We start from the raw sequence: 21,337 nt of genomic DNA, 5'->3' as shown, positions 1-21,337 counted from the left end.
TCTGAACACTATATAGTTCTAACAGTAGGTTCTAATAGTATATAGTTCTAACAGTAGGTTATAACAGTATATAGATCTAACAGTCGGTTCTGAAAAGTATATAGTTCTAACAGTAGGTTCTGAACAGTATATAGTTCTAACAGTAGGTTCTGAACAGTATATAGTTCTAACAGTAGGTTCTGAACAGTATATAGTTCTAATTACAGGTTCTGAACAGTATATAGTTCTAACAGTAGGTTATAACAGTATATAGATCTAACAGTAGGTTCTGAACAGTATATAGTTCTAACAGTAGGTTCTGAACAGTATATAGTTCTAACAGTATATAGTTCTAACAGTAGGTTCTGAACAGTATATAGTTCTAACAGTATATAGTTCTAACAGTAGGTTCTGAACAGTATATAGTTCTAACAGTATATAGTTCTAACAGTAGGTTCTGAACAGTATATGGTTCTAACAGTATATAGTTCTAACAGTAGGTTCTGAACAGTATATAGTTCTAACAGTATATAGTTCTAACAGTAGGTTCTGAACAGTATAAAGTTCTAACAGTAGGTTCTGAACAGTATATAGTTCTAACAGTATATAGTTCTAACAGTAGGTTCTGAACAGTATATAGTTCTAACAGTATATAGTTCTAACAGTATATAGTTCTAACAGTAGGTTCTAACAGTATATAGTTCAAACAGTATATTGTTTTAACAGTAGGTTCTGAACAGTATATAGTTCTAACAGTATATAGTTCTAACAGTATATAGTTCTAACAGTATATAGTTCTAACAGTATATAGTTCTAACAGTATATAGTTCTAACAGTATATAGTTCTAACAGTAGGTTCTGAACAGTATATAGTTCTAACAGTATATAGTTCTAACAGTATATAGTTCTAACAGTATATAGTTCTAACAGTATATAGTTCTAACAGTATATAGTTCTAACAGTATATAGTTCTAACAGTAGGTTCTAACAGTATATAGTTCTAACAGTATATAGTTCTAACAGTAGGTTCTGAACAGTATATAGTTCTAACAGTATATAGTTCTAACAGTATATAGTTCAAACAGTATATTGTTTTAACAGTAGGTTCTGAACAGTATATAGTTCTAACAGTATATAGTTCTAACAGTATATAGTTCTAACAGTAGGTTCTGAACAGTATATAGTTATAACAGTATATAGTTCTAACAGTATATAGTTCTAACAGTAGGTTCTGAACAGTATATAGTTCTAACAGTAGGTTCTGAACAGTATATAGTTCTAACAGTATATAGTTCTAACAGTAGGTTCTGAACAGTATATAGTTCTAACAGTATATAGTTCTAACAGTAGGTTCTGAACAGTATATAGTTCTAACAGTAGGTTCTGAACAGTATATAGTTCTAACAGTATATAGTTCTAACAGTAGGTTCTGAACAGTAGGTTCTGAACAGTGTATAGTTATAACAGTATATAGTTCTAACAGTATATAGTTCTAACAGTAGGTTCTGAACAGTATATAGTTCAAACAGTAGGTTCTGAACAGTATATAGTTCTAACAGTATATAGTTCTAACAGTAGGTTCTGAACAGTATATAGTTCTAACAGTATATAGTTCTAACAGTATATAGTTCTAACAGTAGGTTCTGAACAGTATATAGTTCTAACAGTAGGTTCTGAACAGTATATAGTTCTAACAGTAGGTACTGAACAGTATATAGTTATAACAGTATATAGTTCTAGCAGTAGGTTCTGAACAGTATATAGTTCTAACAGTATATAGTTCTAGCAGTAGGTTCTGAACAGTATATAGTTCTAACAGTATATAGTTCTAACAGTAGGTTCTGAACAGTATATAGTTCTAACAGTAGGTTCTGAACAGTATATAGTTCTAACAGTATATAGTTCTAACAGTAGGTACTGAACAGTATATAGTTATAACAGTATATAGTTCTAGCAGTAGGTTCTGAACAGTATATAGTTCTAACAGTAGGTTCTGAACAGTATATAGTTCTAGCAGTAGGTTCTGAACAGTATATAGTTCTAACAGTAGGTTCTGAACAGTATATAGTTCTAACAGTAGGTTCTGAACAGTATATAGTTCTAACATTATATAGTTCTAACAGTAGGTTCTGAACAGTATATAGTTCTAACAGTATATAGTTCTAGCAGTAGGTTCTGAACAGTATATAGTTCTAACAGTAGGTTCTGAACAGTATATAGTTCTAACAGTAGGTTCTGAACAGTATATAGTTCTAACAGTATATAGTTCTAACAGTAGGTTCTGAACAGTATATAGTTCTAACAGTATATAGTTCTAACAGTAGGTTCTGAACAGTATATAGTTCTAACAGTATATAGTTCTAACAGTAGGTTCTGAACAGTATATAGTTCTAACAGTAGGTTCTGAACAGTATATAGTTCTGAACAGTATATAGTTCTAACAGTATATAGTTCTAACAGTAGGTTCTGAACAGTATATAGTTCTAACAGTAGGTTCTGAACAGTATATAGTTCTAACAGTAGGTTCTGAACAGTATATAGTTCTAACAGTAGGTTATAACAGTATATAGTTCTAACAGTATATAGTTCTAACAGTAGGTTCTGAACAGTATATAGTTCTAACAGTAGGTTCTGAACAGTATATAGTTCTAACAGTATATAGTTCTAACAGTAGGTTCTGAACAGTAGGTTCTGAACAGTATATAGTTCTAACAGTAGGTTCTGAACAGTATATAGTTCTAACAGTAGGTTCTAACAGTATATAGTTCTAATTGCAGGTTCTGAACAGTATATAGTTCTGAACAGTATATAGTTCTAACAGTAGGTTCTGAACAGTAGGTTCTGAACAGTATATAGTTCTAACAGTAGGTTCTGAACAGTATATAGTTCTAACAGTATATAGTTCTAACAGTATATAGTTCTAACAGTAGGTTCTGAACAGTATATAGTTCTAACAGTAGGTTCTGAACAGTATATAGTTCTAACAGTAGGTTCTGAACAGTATATAGTTCTAACAGTAGGTTCTGAACAGTATATAGTTCTAACAGTAGGTTCTGAACAGTATATAGTTCTAACAGTATATAGTTCTAGCAGTAGGTTCTGAACAGTATATAGTTCTAACAGTATATAGTTCTAACAGTAGGTTCTGAACAGTATATAGTTCTAACAGTAGGTTCTGAACAGTATATAGTTCTAACAGTATATAGTTCTAGCAGTAGGTTCTGAACAGTATATAGTTCTAACAGTATATAGTTCTAACAGTAGGTTCTGAACAGTATATAGTTCTAACAGTAGGTTCTGAACAGTATATAGTTCTAACAGTATATAGTTCTAACAGTAGGTTCTGAACAGTATATAGTTCTAACAGTAGGTTCTGAACAGTATATAGTTCTAACAGTATATAGTTCTAACAGTATATAGATCTAACAGTAGGTTCTGAACAGTATATAGTTCTAACAGTATATAGTTCTAACAGTAGGTTCTGAACAGTATATAGTTCTAACAGTAGGTTCTGAACAGTATATAGTTCTAACAGTAGGTTCTGAACAGTATATAGTTCTAACAGTATATAGTTCTAACAGTAGGTTCTGAACAGTATATAGTTCTAACAGTATATAGTTCTAACAGTAGGTTCTGAACAGTATATAGTTCTAACAGTATATAGTTCTAACAGTAGGTTCTGAACAGTATATAGTTCTAACAGTATATAGTTCTAACAGTAGGTTCTGAACAGTATATAGTTCTAACAGTAGGTTCTGAACAGTATATAGTTCTAACAGTATATAGTTCTAACAGTAGGTTCTGAACAGTATATAGTTCTAACAGTATATAGTTCTAACAGTAGGTTATGAACAGTATATAGTTCTAACAGTATATAGTTCTAACAGTATATAGTTCTAACAGTAGGTTCTGAACAGTATATAGTTCTAACAGATAGTTCTGAACAGTATATAGTTCTAACAGTATATAGTTCTAACAGTAGGTTCTGAACAGTATATAGTTCTAACAGTAGGTTCTGAACAGTATATAGTTCTAACAGTATATAGTTCTAACAGTAGGTTCTGAACAGTAGACTGGTAGAACATTCAGACACAGCCAGTGACACATTTTGGAGCCTTGAATTTAAAGTCCCATCCTACCTGGTTGTTTCTGCCGTGGTTTGGGCAGGTTGGTAACACAGCTGTGGGGACACATGAGGACGTTACAGGGGTGGAGAGCTCCTTCCAGAAACCTCTGTTTGGTCTCTGAGATATGGATCCCACCCAGCGGAGCCTTGGGCATTGTGTTGGCAGGGACAAGAGCTAGACAGTACACCCCCACCTGGTGAATACTGTCTATAGCCTGTAGAAAATACAATAGACATGTTGACATGGACAAGAGCTAGACAGTACACCCCCACCTGGTGAATACTGTCTATAGCCTGTAGAAAATACAATAGACATGTTGACATGGACAAGAGCTAGACAGTACACCCCCACCTGGTGAATACTGTCTATAGCCTGTAGAAAATACAATAGACATGTTGACATGGACAAGAGCTAGACAGTACACCCCCACCTGGTGAATACTGTCTATAGCCTGTAGAAAATACAATAGACATGTTGACATGGACAAGAGCTAGACAGTACACCCCCACCTGGTGAATACTGTCTATAGCCTGTAGAAAATACAATAGACATGTTGACATGGACAAGAGCTAGACAGTACACCCCCACCTGGTGAATACTGTCTATAGCCTGTAGAAAATACAATAGACATGTTGACATGGACAAGAGCTAGACAGTACACCCCCACCTGGTGAATACTGTCTATAGCCTGTAGAAAATACAATAGACATGTTGACATGGACAAGAGCTAGGCAGTACACCCCCACCTGGTGAATACTGTCTATAGCCTGTAGAAAATACAATAGACATGTTGACATGGACAAGAGCTAGGCAGTACACCCCCACCTGGTGAATACTGTCTATAGCCTGTAGAAAATACAATAGACATGTTGACATGGACAAGAGCTAGACAGTACACCCCCACCTGGTGAATACTGTCTATAGCCTGTAGAAAATACAATAGACATGTTGACATGGACAAGAGCTAGGCAGTACACCCCCACCTGGTGAATACTGTCTATAGCCTGTAGAAAATACAATAGACATGTTGACATGGACAAGAGCTAGGCAGTACACCCCCACCTGGTGAATACTGTCTATAGCCTGTAGAAAATACAATAGACATGTTGACATGGACAAGAGCTAGACAGTACACCCCCACCTGGTGAATACTGTCTATAGCCTGTAGAAAATACAATAGACATGTTGACATGGACAAGAGCTAGACAGTACACCCCCACCTGGTGAATACTGTCTATAGCCTGTAGAAAATACAATAGACATGTTGACATGGACAAGAGCTAGACAGTACACCCCCACCTGGTGAATACTGTCTATAGCCTGTAGAAAATACAATAGACATGTTGACATGGACAAGAGCTAGACAGTACACCCCCACCTGGTGAATACTGTCTATAGCCTGTAGAAAATACAATAGACATGTTGACATGGACAAGAGCTAGACAGTACACCCCCACCTGGTGAATACTGTCTATAGCCTGTAGAAAATACAATAGACATGTTGACATGGACAAGAGCTAGGCAGTACACCCCCACCTGGTGAATACTGTCTATAGCCTGTAGAAAATACAATAGACATGTTGACATGGACAAGAGCTAGACAGTACACCCCCACCTGGTGAATACTGTCTATAGCCTGTAGAAAATACAATAGACATGTTGACATGGACAAGAGCTAGACAGTACACCCCCACCTGGTGAATACTGTCTATAGCCTGTAGAAAATACAATAGACATGTTGACATGGACAAGAGCTAGACAGTACACCCCCACCTGGTGAATACTGTCTATAGCCTGTAGAAAATACAATAGACATGTTGACATGGACAAGAGCTAGACAGTACACCCCCACCTGGTGAATACTGTCTATAGCCTGTAGAAAATACAATAGACATGTTGACATGGACAAGAGCTAGGCAGTACACCCCCACCTGGTGAATACTGTCTATAGCCTGTAGAAAATACAATAGACATGTTGACATGGACAAGAGCTAGGCAGTACACCCCCACCTGGTGAATACTGTCTATAGCCTGTAGAAAATACAATAGACATGTTGACATGGACAAGAGCTAGACAGTACACCCCCACCTGGTGAATACTGTCTATAGCCTGTAGAAAATACAATAGACATGTTGACATGGACAAGAGCTAGGCAGTACACCCCCACCTGGTGAATACTGTCTATAGCCTGTAGAAAATACAATAGACATGTTGACATGGACAAGAGCTAGGCAGTACACCCCCACCTGGTGAATACTGTCTATAGCCTGTAGAAAATACAATAGACATGTTGACATGGACAAGAGCTAGACAGTACACCCCCACCTGGTGAATACTGTCTATAGCCTGTAGAAAATACAATAGACATGTTGACATGGACAAGAGCTAGACAGTACACCCCCACCTGGTGAATACTGTCTATAGCCTGTAGAAAATACAATAGACATGTTGACATGGACAAGAGCTAGACAGTACACCCCCACCTGGTGAATACTGTCTATAGCCTGTAGAAAATACAATAGACATGTTGACATGGACAAGAGCTAGACAGTACACCCCCACCTGGTGAATACTGTCTATAGCCTGTAGAAAATACAATAGACATGTTGACATGGACAAGAGCTAGACAGTACACCCCCACCTGGTGAATACTGTCTATAGCCTGTAGAAAATACAATAGACATGTTGACATGGACAAGAGCTAGACAGTACACCCCCACCTGGTGAATACTGTCTATAGCCTGTAGAAAATACAATAGACATGTTGACATGGACAAGAGCTAGACAGTACACCCCCACCTGGTGAATACTGTCTATAGCCTGTAGAAAATACAATAGACATGTTGACATGGACAAGAGCTAGACAGTACACCCCCACCTGGTGAATACTGTCTATAGCCTGTAGAAAATACAATAGACATGTTGACATGGACAAGAGCTAGACAGTACACCCCCACCTGGTGAATACTGTCTATAGCCTGTAGAAAATACAATAGACATGTTGACATGGACAAGAGCTAGACAGTACACCCCCACCTGGTGAATACTGTCTATAGCCTGTAGAAAATACAATAGACATGTTGACATGGACAAGAGCTAGACAGTATGTATGATGTGTGAATAGGTGATGTTTATATACTGTGTTGTACCTGAAGAGGTGTTGTATACATGATGTATATATACTGTGTTGTACCTGAAGAGGTGTTGTATACATGATGTATATATACTGTGTTGTACCTGAAGAGGTGTTGTATACATGATGTATATATACTGTGTTGTACCTGAAGAGGTGTTGTATACATGATGTTTATATACTGTGTTGTACCTGAAGAGGTGTTGTATACATGATGTTTATATACTGTGTTGTACCTGAAGAGGTGTTGTATACATGATGTATATATACTGTGTTGTACCTGAAGAACCCGACTCATCCACTGGAAGCTGCCCTCCTCTGAAGCATCTGGTCTCTGTTCTGCCACCACTACAATACGCTCATCATGGAGAACCGAGACGGAGAACACTGCTATCCTAGAACACAACAACACAAGTCTGCTATCCTAGAACACAACAACACTGCTATCCTAGAACACAACAACACTGCTATCCTAGAACACAACATCACTGCTATCCTAGAACACATCAACACTGCTATCCTAGAACACAACATCAACACTGCTATCCTAGAACACAACATCACTGCTATCCTAGAACACAACAACAACACTGCTATCCTAGAACACAACATCAACACTGCTATCCTAGAACACAACATCACTGCTATCCTAGAACACAACAACAACACTGCTATCCTAGAACACAACAACACTGCTATCCTAGAACACATCAACACTGCTATCCTACAACACAACAACAACACTGCTATCCTAGAACACAACAACACTGCTATCCTACAACACAACAACACTGCTATCCTAGAACACAACAACAACACTGCTATCCTAGAACACAACAACAACACTGCTATCCTAGAACACAACAACACTGCTATCCTAGAACACAACAACAACACTGCTATCCTAGAACACAGCAACACTGCTATCCTAGAACACAACAACACTGCTATCCTAGAACACATCAACAACACTGCTATCCTACAACACAACAACAACACTGCTATCCTAGAACACAGCAACACTGCTATCCTAGAACACAACAACACTGCTATCCTAGAACACATCAACAACACTGCTATCCTACAACACAACAACAACACTGCTATCCTAGAACACAGCAACACTGCTATCCTAGAACACAACAACACTGCTATCCTACAACACAACAACAACACTGCTATCCTAGAACACAACAACACTGCTATCCTAGAACACAACATCAACACTGCTATCCTAGAACACAACATCAACACTGCTATCCTAGAACACAACAACACTGCTATCCTACAACACAACAACAACACTGCTATCCTAGAACACAACAACAACACTGCTATCCTAGAACACAACAACACTGCTATCCTAGAACACAACAACACTGCTATCCTAGAACACATCAACAACACTGCTATCCTACAACACAACAACAACACTGCTATCCTAGAACACAACAACACTGCTATCCTAGAACACAACATCAACACTGCTATCCTAGAACACAACATCAACACTGCTATCCTAGAACACAACAACACTGCTATCCTAGAACACAACATCAACACTGCTATCCTAGAACACAACAACACTGCTATCCTACAACACAACAACAACACTGCTATCCTAGAACACAACAACACTGCTATCCTAGAACACATCAACACTGCTATCCTAGAACACAACAACACTGCTATCCTAGAACACAACAACACTGCTATCCTAGAACACAACAACAACACTGCTATCCTACAACACAACAACAACACTGCTATCCTAGAACACAACAACACTGCTATCCTAGAACACAACATCAACACTGCTATCCTAGAACACAACATCAACACTGCTATCCTAGAACACAACAACACTGCTATCCTAGAACACAACATCAACACTGCTATCCTAGAACACAACAACACTGCTATCCTACAACACAACAACAACACTGCTATCCTAGAACACAACAACACTGCTATCCTAGAACACAACAACACTGCTATCCTAGAACACAACAACACTGCTATCCTACAACACAACAACAACACTGCTATCCTAGAACACATCAACACTGCTATCCTAGAACACAACAACACTGCTATCCTAGAACACAACAACACTGCTATCCTAGAACACAACAACAACACTGCTATCCTAGAACAACAACACTGCTATCCTACAACACAACAACACTGCTATCCTAGAACACAACAACACTGCTATCCAAGAACACAACAACAACACTGCTATCCTACAACACAACAACAACACTGCTATCCTACAACACAACAACACTGCTATCCTAGAACAACACTGCTATCCTAGAACACAACAACACTGCTATCCTAGAACACAACAACACTGCTATCCTAGAACAACACTGCTATCCTAGAACAACACTGCTATCCTAGAACACAACAACACTGCTATCCTAGAACACAACAACACTGCTATCGTAGAACACAACAACACTGCTATCCTAGAACACAACAACACTGCTATCCTACAACACAACACTGCTATCCTACAACACAACAACAACACTGCTATCCTAGAACACAACATCAACACTGCTATCCTAGAACACATCAACAACACTGCTATCCTAGAACACAACAACACTGCTATCCTAGAACACAACAACAACACTGCTATCCTAGAACACAACAACAACACTGCTATCCTAGAACACAGCAACACTGCTATCCTAGAACACAACAACAACACTGCTATCCTAGAACACAACAACAACACTGCTATCCTAGAACACAACAACACTGCTATCCTACAACACAACACTGCTATCCTACAACACAACAACAACACTGCTATCCTAGAACACAACATCAACACTGCTATCCTACAACACAACAACACTGCTATCCTAGAACACAACAACAACACTGCTATCCTAGAACACAACAACAACACTGCTATCCTAGAACACAACAACAACACTGCTATCCTAGAACACAGCAACAACACTGCTATCCTAGAACACAACAACACTGCTATCCTACAACACAACAACAACACTGCTATCCTAGAACACATCAACACTGCTATCCTAGAACACAACAACACTGCTATCCTACAACACAACAACAACACTGCTATCCTAGAACACAACAACAACACTGCTATCCTAGAACACAACAACAACACTGCTATCCTAGAACACAGCAACAACACTGCTATCCTAGAACACAACATCAACACTGCTATCCTAGAACACAACAACACTGCTATCCTACAACACAACAACAACACTGCTATCCTAGAACACAGCAACAACACTGCTATCCTAGAACACAACAACACTGCTATCCTAGAACACAACAACACTGCTATCCTACAACACAACAACAACACTGCTATCCTAGAACACAACAACAACACTGCTATCCTACAACACAACAACAACACTGCTATCCTACAACACAACAACAACACTGCTATCCTAGAACACAACAACAACACTGCTATCCTAGAACACAACAACACTGCTATCCTAGAACACATCAACACTGCTATCCTAGGACAACAACAACACTGCTATCCTAGAACAACAACAACAACACTGCTATCCTAGAACACAACAACAACACTGCTATCCTAGAACAACAACACTGCTATCCTACAACACAACAACAGTGCTATCCTACAACACAACAACAACACTGCTATCCTAGAACACAACAACAACACTGCTATCCTACAACACAACAACACTGCTATCCTAGAACACAACACTGCTATCCTAGAACACAACAACACTGCTATCCTAGAACACAACAACACTGCTATCCTAGAACACAACAACACTGCTATCCTAGAACACAACAACAACACTGCTATCCTAGAACACAACATCAACACTGCTATCCTAGAACACAACATCAACACTGCTATCCTAGAACACAGCAACAACACTGCTATCCTAGAACACAACATCAACACTGCTATCCTAGAACACAACAACAACACTGCTATCCTACAACACAACAACACTGCTATCCTAGAACAACAACAACACTGCTATCCTACAACACAACAACACTGCTATCCTAGAACAACAACAACACTGCTATCCTAGAACACAACAACAACACTGCTATCCTAGAACACAGCAACAACACTGCTATCCTAGAACACAACAACAACACTGCTATCCTAGAACACAACAACACTGCTATCCTAGAACACAACAACACTGCTATCCTAGAACACAACAACACTGCTATCCTAGAACACAACAACACTGCTATCCTAGAACACAACAACAACACTGCTATCCTAGAACACAACATCAACACTGCTATCCTAGAACACAACAACAACACTGCTATCCTAGAACACAACAACACTGCTATCCTAGAACACAACAACACTGCTATCCTACAACACAACAACACTGCTATCCTAGAACACATCAACACTGCTATCCTAGAACACAACAACACTGCTATCCTAGAACACAACAACACTGCTATCCTAGAACACAACAACACTGCTATCCTAGAACACATCAACACTGCTATCCTAGAACACATCAACACTGCTATCCTACACAACAACAACACTGCTATCCTAGAACACAACAACACTGCTATCCTAGAACACAACAACAACACTGCTATCCTAGAACACAACAACAACACTGCTATCCTAGAACACAACAACAACACTGCTATCCTAGAACACAACAACACTGCTATCCTACAACACAACACTGCTATCCTAGAACACAACAACACTGCTATCCTAGAACACAACAACAACACTGCTATCCTAGAACACAACAACACTGCTATCCTAGAACACAACAACACTGCTATCCTAGAACACAACAACACTGCTATCCTAGAACACAACATCACTGCTATCCTAGAACACAACAACACTGCTATCCTAGAACACAACAACACTGCTATCCTAGAACACAACAACACTGCTATCCTAGAACACATCAACACTGCTATCCTAGAACACATCAACACTGCTATCCTAGAACACATCAACACTGCTATCCTACACAACAACAACACTGCTATCCTAGAACACAGCAACAACACTGCTATCCTAGAACACAACATCAACACTGCTATCCTAGAACACATCAACACTGCTATCCTACACAACAACAACACTGCTATCCTAGAACACAACAACACTGCTATCCTAGAACACAACAACAACACTGCTATCCTAGAACACAACAACAACACTGCTATCCTACAACACAACAACAACACTGCTATCCTACAACACAACAACACTGCTATCCTACAACACAACAACAACACTGCTATCCTAGAACACAACAACACTGCTATCCTAGAACACAACAACACTGCTATCCTAGAACACAACAACACTGCTATCCTAGAACACAACATCACTGCTATCCTAGAACACAACAACAACACTGCTATCCTACAACACAACAACACTGCTATCCTACAACACAACAACAACACTGCTATCCTACAACACAACAACACTACTATCCTACAACACAACAACACTGCTATCCTAGAACACAACAACAACACTGCTATCCTACAACACAACAACACTACTATCCTACAACACAACAACACTGCTATCCTAGAACAACAACACTGCTATCCTAGAACAACAACAACAACACTGCTATCCTAGAACACAACAACAACACTGCTATCCTAGAACACAACATCAACACTGCTATCCTAGAACACAACAACACTGCTATCCTAGAACACAACAACACTGCTATCCTAGAACACAACAACACTGCTATCCTAGAACACAACAACACTGCTATCCTAGAACACAACAACAACACTGCTATCCTAGAACACAACATCAACACTGCTATCCTAGAACACAACAACAACACTGCTATCCTAGAACACAACATCAACACTGCTATCCTACAACACAACAACACTGCTATCCTAGAACACAACAACAACACTGCTATCCTAGAACACAACAACAACACTGCTATCCTAGAACACAACAACAACACTGCTATCCTAGAACACAGCAACAACACTGCTATCCTAGAACACAACAACACTGCTATCCTACAACACAACAACAACACTGCTATCCTAGAACACATCAACACTGCTATCCTAGAACACAACAACACTGCTATCCTACAACACAACAACAACACTGCTATCCTAGAACACAACAACAACACTGCTATCCTAGAACACAACAACAACACTGCTATCCTAGAACACAGCAACAACACTGCTATCCTAGAACACAACATCAACACTGCTATCCTAGAACACAACAACACTGCTATCCTACAACACAACAACAACACTGCTATCCTAGAACACAGCAACAACACTGCTATCCTAGAACACAACAACACTGCTATCCTAGAACACAACAACACTGCTATCCTACAACACAACAACAACACTGCTATCCTAGAACACAACAACAACACTGCTATCCTACAACACAACAACAACACTGCTATCCTACAACACAACAACAACACTGCTATCCTAGAACACAACAACAACACTGCTATCCTAGAACACAACAACACTGCTATCCTAGAACACATCAACACTGCTATCCTAGGACAACAACAACACTGCTATCCTAGAACAACAACAACAACACTGCTATCCTAGAACACAACAACAACACTGCTATCCTAGAACAACAACACTGCTATCCTACAACACAACAACAGTGCTATCCTACAACACAACAACAACACTGCTATCCTAGAACACAACAACAACACTGCTATCCTACAACACAACAACACTGCTATCCTAGAACACAACACTGCTATCCTAGAACACAACAACACTGCTATCCTAGAACACAACAACACTGCTATCCTAGAACACAACAACACTGCTATCCTAGAACACAACAACAACACTGCTATCCTAGAACACAACATCAACACTGCTATCCTAGAACACAACATCAACACTGCTATCCTAGAACACAGCAACAACACTGCTATCCTAGAACACAACATCAACACTGCTATCCTAGAACACAACAACAACACTGCTATCCTACAACACAACAACACTGCTATCCTAGAACAACAACAACACTGCTATCCTACAACACAACAACACTGCTATCCTAGAACAACAACAACACTGCTATCCTAGAACACAACAACAACACTGCTATCCTAGAACACAGCAACAACACTGCTATCCTAGAACACAACAACAACACTGCTATCCTAGAACACAACAACACTGCTATCCTAGAACACAACAACACTGCTATCCTAGAACACAACAACACTGCTATCCTAGAACACAACAACACTGCTATCCTAGAACACAACAACAACACTGCTATCCTAGAACACAACATCAACACTGCTATCCTAGAACACAACAACAACACTGCTATCCTAGAACACAACAACACTGCTATCCTAGAACACAACAACACTGCTATCCTACAACACAACAACACTGCTATCCTAGAACACATCAACACTGCTATCCTAGAACACAACAACACTGCTATCCTAGAACACAACAACACTGCTATCCTAGAACACAACAACACTGCTATCCTAGAACACATCAACACTGCTATCCTAGAACACATCAACACTGCTATCCTACACAACAACAACACTGCTATCCTAGAACACAACAACACTGCTATCCTAGAACACAACAACAACACTGCTATCCTAGAACACAACAACAACACTGCTATCCTAGAACACAACAACAACACTGCTATCCTAGAACACAACAACACTGCTATCCTACAACACAACACTGCTATCCTAGAACACAACAACACTGCTATCCTAGAACACAACAACAACACTGCTATCCTAGAACACAACAACACTGCTATCCTAGAACACAACAACACTGCTATCCTAGAACACAACAACACTGCTATCCTAGAACACAACATCACTGCTATCCTAGAACACAACAACACTGCTATCCTAGAACACAACAACACTGCTATCCTAGAACACAACAACACTGCTATCCTAGAACACATCAACACTGCTATCCTAGAACACATCAACACTGCTATCCTAGAACACATCAACACTGCTATCCTACACAACAACAACACTGCTATCCTAGAACACAGCAACAACACTGCTATCCTAGAACACAACATCAACACTGCTATCCTAGAACACATCAACACTGCTATCCTACACAACAACAACACTGCTATCCTAGAACACAACAACACTGCTATCCTAGAACACAACAACAACACTGCTATCCTAGAACACAACAACAACACTGCTATCCTACAACACAACAACAACACTGCTATCCTACAACACAACAACACTGCTATCCTACAACACAACAACAACACTGCTATCCTAGAACACAACAACACTGCTATCCTAGAACACAACAACACTGCTATCCTAGAACACAACAACACTGCTATCCTAGAACACAACATCACTGCTATCCTAGAACACAACAACAACACTGCTATCCTACAACACAACAACACTGCTATCCTACAACACAACAACAACACTGCTATCCTACAACACAACAACACTACTATCCTACAACACAACAACACTGCTATCCTAGAACACAACAACAACACTGCTATCCTACAACACAACAACACTACTATCCTACAACACAACAACACTGCTATCCTAGAACAACAACACTGCTATCCTAGAACAACAACAACAACACTGCTATCCTAGAACACAACAACAACACTGCTATCCTAGAACACAACATCAACACTGCTATCCTAGAACACAACAACACTGCTATCCTAGAACACAACAACACTGCTATCCTAGAACACAACAACACTGCTATCCTAGAACACAACAACACTGCTATCCTAGAACACAACAACAACACTGCTATCCTAGAACACAACATCAACACTGCTATCCTAGAACACAACAACAACACTGCTATCCTAGAACACAACAACACTGCTATCCTAGAACACAACAACACTGCTATCCTACAACACAACAACACTGCTATCCTAGAACACATCAACACTGCTATCCTAGAACACAACAACACTGCTATCCTAGAACACAACAACACTGCTATCCTAGAACACAACAACACTGCTATCCTAGAACACATCAACACTGCTATCCTAGAACACATCAACACTGCTATCCTACACAACAACAACACTGCTATCCTAGAACACAACAACACTGCTATCCTAGAACACAACAACAACACTGCTATCCTAGAACACAACAACAACACTGCTATCCTAGAACACAACAACAACACTGCTATCCTAGAACACAACAACACTGCTATCCTACAACACAACACTGCTATCCTAGAACACAACAACACTGCTATCCTAGAACACAACAACAACACTGCTATCCTAGAACACAACAACACTGCTATCCTAGAACACAACAACACTGCTATCCTAGAACACAACAACACTGCTATCCTAGAACACAACATCACTGCTATCCTAGAACACAACAACACTGCTATCCTAGAACACAACAACACTGCTATCCTAGAACACAACAACACTGCTATCCTAGAACACATCAACACTGCTATCCTAGAACACATCAACACTGCTATCCTAGAACACATCAACACTGCTATCCTACACAACAACAACACTGCTATCCTAGAACACAGCAACAACACTGCTATCCTAGAACACAACATCAACACTGCTATCCTAGAACACATCAACACTGCTATCCTACACAACAACAACACTGCTATCCTAGAACACAACAACACTGCTATCCTAGAACACAACAACAACACTGCTATCCTAGAACACAACAACAACACTGCTATCCTACAACACAACAACAACACTGCTATCCTACAACACAACAACACTGCTATCCTACAACACAACAACAACACTGCTATCCTAGAACACAACAACACTGCTATCCTAGAACACAACAACACTGCTATCCTAGAACACAACAACACTGCTATCCTAGAACACAACATCACTGCTATCCTAGAACACAACAACAACACTGCTATCCTACAACACAACAACACTGCTATCCTACAACACAACAACAACACTGCTATCCTACAACACAACAACACTACTATCCTACAACACAACAACACTGCTATCCTAGAACACAACAACAACACTGCTATCCTACAACACAACAACACTACTATCCTACAACACAACAACACTGCTATCCTAGAACAACAACACTGCTATCCTAGAACAACAACAACAACACTGCTATCCTAGAACACAACAACAACACTGCTATCCTAGAACACAACATCAACACTGCTATCCTAGAACACAACAACACTGCTATCCTAGAACACAACAACACTGCTATCCTAGAACACAACAACACTGCTATCCTAGAACACAACAACACTGCTATCCTACAACACAACAACACTGCTATCCTAGAACACAACAACAACACTGCTATCCTAGAACACAACATCAACACTTCTATCCTAGAACACAACAACACTGCTATCCTAGAACACAACAACACTTCTATCCTAGAACACAACAACACTGCTATCCTAGAACACAACAACACTGCTATCCTAGAACACAACAACAACACTGCTATCCTAGAACACAACAACAACACTGCTATCCTAGAACACAACAACAACACTGCTATCCTAGAACACAACAACACTGCTATCCTAGAACACAACATCAACACTGCTATCCTAGAACACAACAACACTGCTATCCTAGAACACAACAACACTGCTATCCTAGAACACAACATCAACACTGCTATCCTAGAACACAACAACAACACTGCTATCCTAGAACACAACAACACTGCTATCCTAGAACACAACAACAACACTGCTATCCTAGAACACAACAACACTGCTATCCTAGAACACAACAACAACACTGCTATCCTAGAACACAACAACACTGCTATCCTAGAACACAACAACACTGCTATCCTAGAACACAACAACAACACTGCTATCCTACAACACAACAACAACACTGCTATCCTAGAACACAACAACACTGCTATCCTACAACACAACAACAACACTGCTATCCTAGAACACAACACAGAACCCCTTTCCTCACCTCCCCCTGTAGACAAACTTCATGGGCTCCACTGCCAGCGCCGTGGCAACCACATCATCAGCGTTGTGTCTCCGACCACACACCGTCATCAGCCCGTCCATTCTACCTACGATAAACACCAGGTTGTCCTGGAGACCACACACACAGGGTGGTTAGTCACTGCCCAACACATCTAGTCAAATCAAATAAAAGATGTATTTGTCACATGTTTGGTAAACAACAGGTGTCGACTAACAGTGAAATGGATGGTCAGGTCCAGCAGTATCAGCTGACATCAGTTGTACCTCATTTAACAGCTACATTTAGCAGACATCATGCTATCAGACACATTTAGCAGATACATTTAGCAGATACATTTAGCAGACATCATGCTAGCAGATACATTTAGCAGACATCATGCTAGCAGATACATTTAGCAGACATCATGCTAGCAGATACATTTAGCAGACATCATGCTAGCAGATACATTTAGCAGACATCACGCTAGCAGATACATTTAGCAGACATCACGCTAGCAGACATCACGCTAGCAGACATCACGCTAGCAGACATCACGCTAGCAGACATCACGCTAGCAGACATCATGCTAGCAGACATCATGCTAGCAGACATCATGCTAGCAGATACATTTAGCAGATACATTTAGCAGACATCATGCTAGCAGATACATTTAGCAGACATCATGCTAGCAGATACATTTAGCAGACATCATGCTAGCAGATACATTTAGCAGACATCATGCTAGCAGATACATTTAGCAGACATCACGCTAGCAGATACATTTAGCAGACATCACGCTAGCAGATACATTTAGCAGACATCACGCTAGCAGACATCACGCTAGCAGACATCACGCTAGCAGACATCATGCTAGCAGACATCATGCTAGCAGACATCATGCTAGCAGACATCATGCTAGCAGATACATTTAGCAGATACATTTAGCAGACATCATGCTAGCAGATACATTTAGCAGACATCATGCTAGCAGATACATTTAGCAGACATCATGCTAGCAGATACATTTAGCAGACATCATGCTAGCAGATACATTTAGCAGACATCATGCTAGCAGATACATTTAGCATACATCATGCTAGCAGATACATTTAGCAGACATCATGTTAGCAGATACATTTAGCAGACATCATGCTAGCAGATACATTTAGCAGACATCATGCTAGCAGACATCATGCTAGCAGACATCATGCTAGCAGACATCATGCTAGCAGACATCATGCTAGCAGATACATTTAGCAGACATCATGCTAGCAGATACATTTAGCAGACATCATGCTAGCAGATACATTTAGCAGACATCATGCTAGCAGATACATTTAGCAGACATCATGCTAGCAGATACATTTAGCATACATCATGCTAGCAGATACATTTAGCAGACATCATGTTAGCAGATACATTTAGCAGACATCATGCTAGCAGACATCATGCTAGCAGACATCATGCTAGCAGATACATTTAGCAGACATCATGCTAGCAGATACATTTAGCAGACATCATGCTAGCATATACATTTAGCAGACATCATGCTAGCAGATACATTTAGCAGATACATTTAGCAGACATCATGCTAGCAGATACATTTAGCAGACATGCTAGCAGATACATTTAGCAGACATGCTAGCAGATACATTTAGCAGACATCATGCTAGCAGATACATTTAGCAGACATCATGCTAGCAGATACATTTAGCAGACATCATGCTAGCAGATACATTTAGCAGACATCATGCTAGCAGATACATTTAGCAGACATCATGCTAGCAGATACATTTAGCAGACATCATGCTAGCAGATACATTTAGCAGACATCATGCTAGCAGATACATTTAGCAGACATCATGCTAGCAGATACATTTAGCAGACATCATGCTAGCAGATACATTTAGCAGACATCATGCTAGCAGATACATTTAGCAGACATCATGCTAGCAGATACATTTAGCAGACATCATGCTAGCAGATACATTTAGCAGACATCATGCTAGCAGATACATTTAGCATACATCATGCTAGCAGATACATTTAGCAGACATCATGTTAGCAGATACATTTAGCAGACATCATGCTAGCAGACATCATGCTAGCAGACATCATGCTAGCAGATACATTTAGCAGACATCATGCTAGCAGATACATTTAGCAGACATCATGCTAGCATATACATTTAGCAGACATCATGCTAGCAGATACATTTAGCAGATACATTTAGCAGACATCATGCTAGCAGATACATTTAGCAGACATGCTAGCAGATACATTTAGCAGACATGCTAGCAGATACATTTAGCAGACATCATGCTAGCAGATACATTTAGCAGACATCATGCTAGCAGCTACATTTAGCAGACATCATGCTAGCAGCTACATTTAGCAGACTTCATGCTAGCAGCTACATTTAGCAGACATGCTAGCAGCTACATTTAGCAGACATGCTAGCAGATACATTTAGCAGACATGCTAGCAGATACATTTAGCAGACATGCTAGCAGATACATTTAGCAGACATGCTAGCAGATACATTTAGCAGACATGCTAGCAGCTGGGAATGTAAGGATCCTAGTAATGGATAACAGTGAACTCACAGGTCCTACAAAGCCCAGTAGTGACGTCCTGGTGAAGGGTCTGCCACTGATGGGACCTCCTGAGGCTCTTACTGGGATGGTCTGGAACAGGCAACAGGACTATACACACACCACTAGACACACACACCACATAGCTCCTAATGCTGTTACTGGGATGGTCTGGAACAAGCAACAGGACTATACACACACCACTAGACACACACACCACATAGCTCCTAATGCTGTTACTGGGATGGTCTGGAACAAGCAACAGGACTATACACACACCACTAGACACACACACCACATAGCTCCTAATGCTGTTACTGGGATGGTCGGGAACAAGCAACATGACTACACACCACTCATTATTCATTTATGTAGCTATTGCCTTTAATTACCCAGGAAAGTTAT

At 39.8% G+C, this 21,337-nt stretch overlaps 1 protein-coding gene across 2 annotated transcripts in view; it reads right to left on the bottom strand.

Moving 5' to 3' along the window:
• Positions 1-21,337, bottom strand: part of dip2a (disco-interacting protein 2 homolog A) — a 341,096-nt gene that overhangs the window by 102,329 nt on the left and 217,430 nt on the right. The window contains exons 19-22 of one of the 2 annotated variants that reach the window (XM_055871968.1): positions 20,945-21,025; positions 18,339-18,466; positions 7,521-7,635; positions 4,119-4,320 (exon numbers count right to left, since the gene is read on the bottom strand). In XM_055871968.1, coding sequence (XP_055727943.1) covers positions 4,119-4,320; positions 7,521-7,635; positions 18,339-18,466; positions 20,945-21,025 — 526 coding nt within the window. Of the gene's footprint in view, positions 1-4,118; positions 4,321-7,520; positions 7,636-18,334; positions 18,467-20,944; positions 21,026-21,337 lie in introns of those variants that run through there. The other variant, XM_055871967.1, reaches the window with a different exon arrangement.

This window comes from Salvelinus fontinalis, chromosome 19 (assembly GCF_029448725.1).
Source record: "Salvelinus fontinalis isolate EN_2023a chromosome 19, ASM2944872v1, whole genome shotgun sequence".
Lineage (NCBI taxonomy): Eukaryota > Metazoa > Chordata > Actinopteri > Salmoniformes > Salmonidae > Salvelinus > Salvelinus fontinalis.
This window is presented reverse-complemented; position numbering and strand designations above follow the sequence as displayed.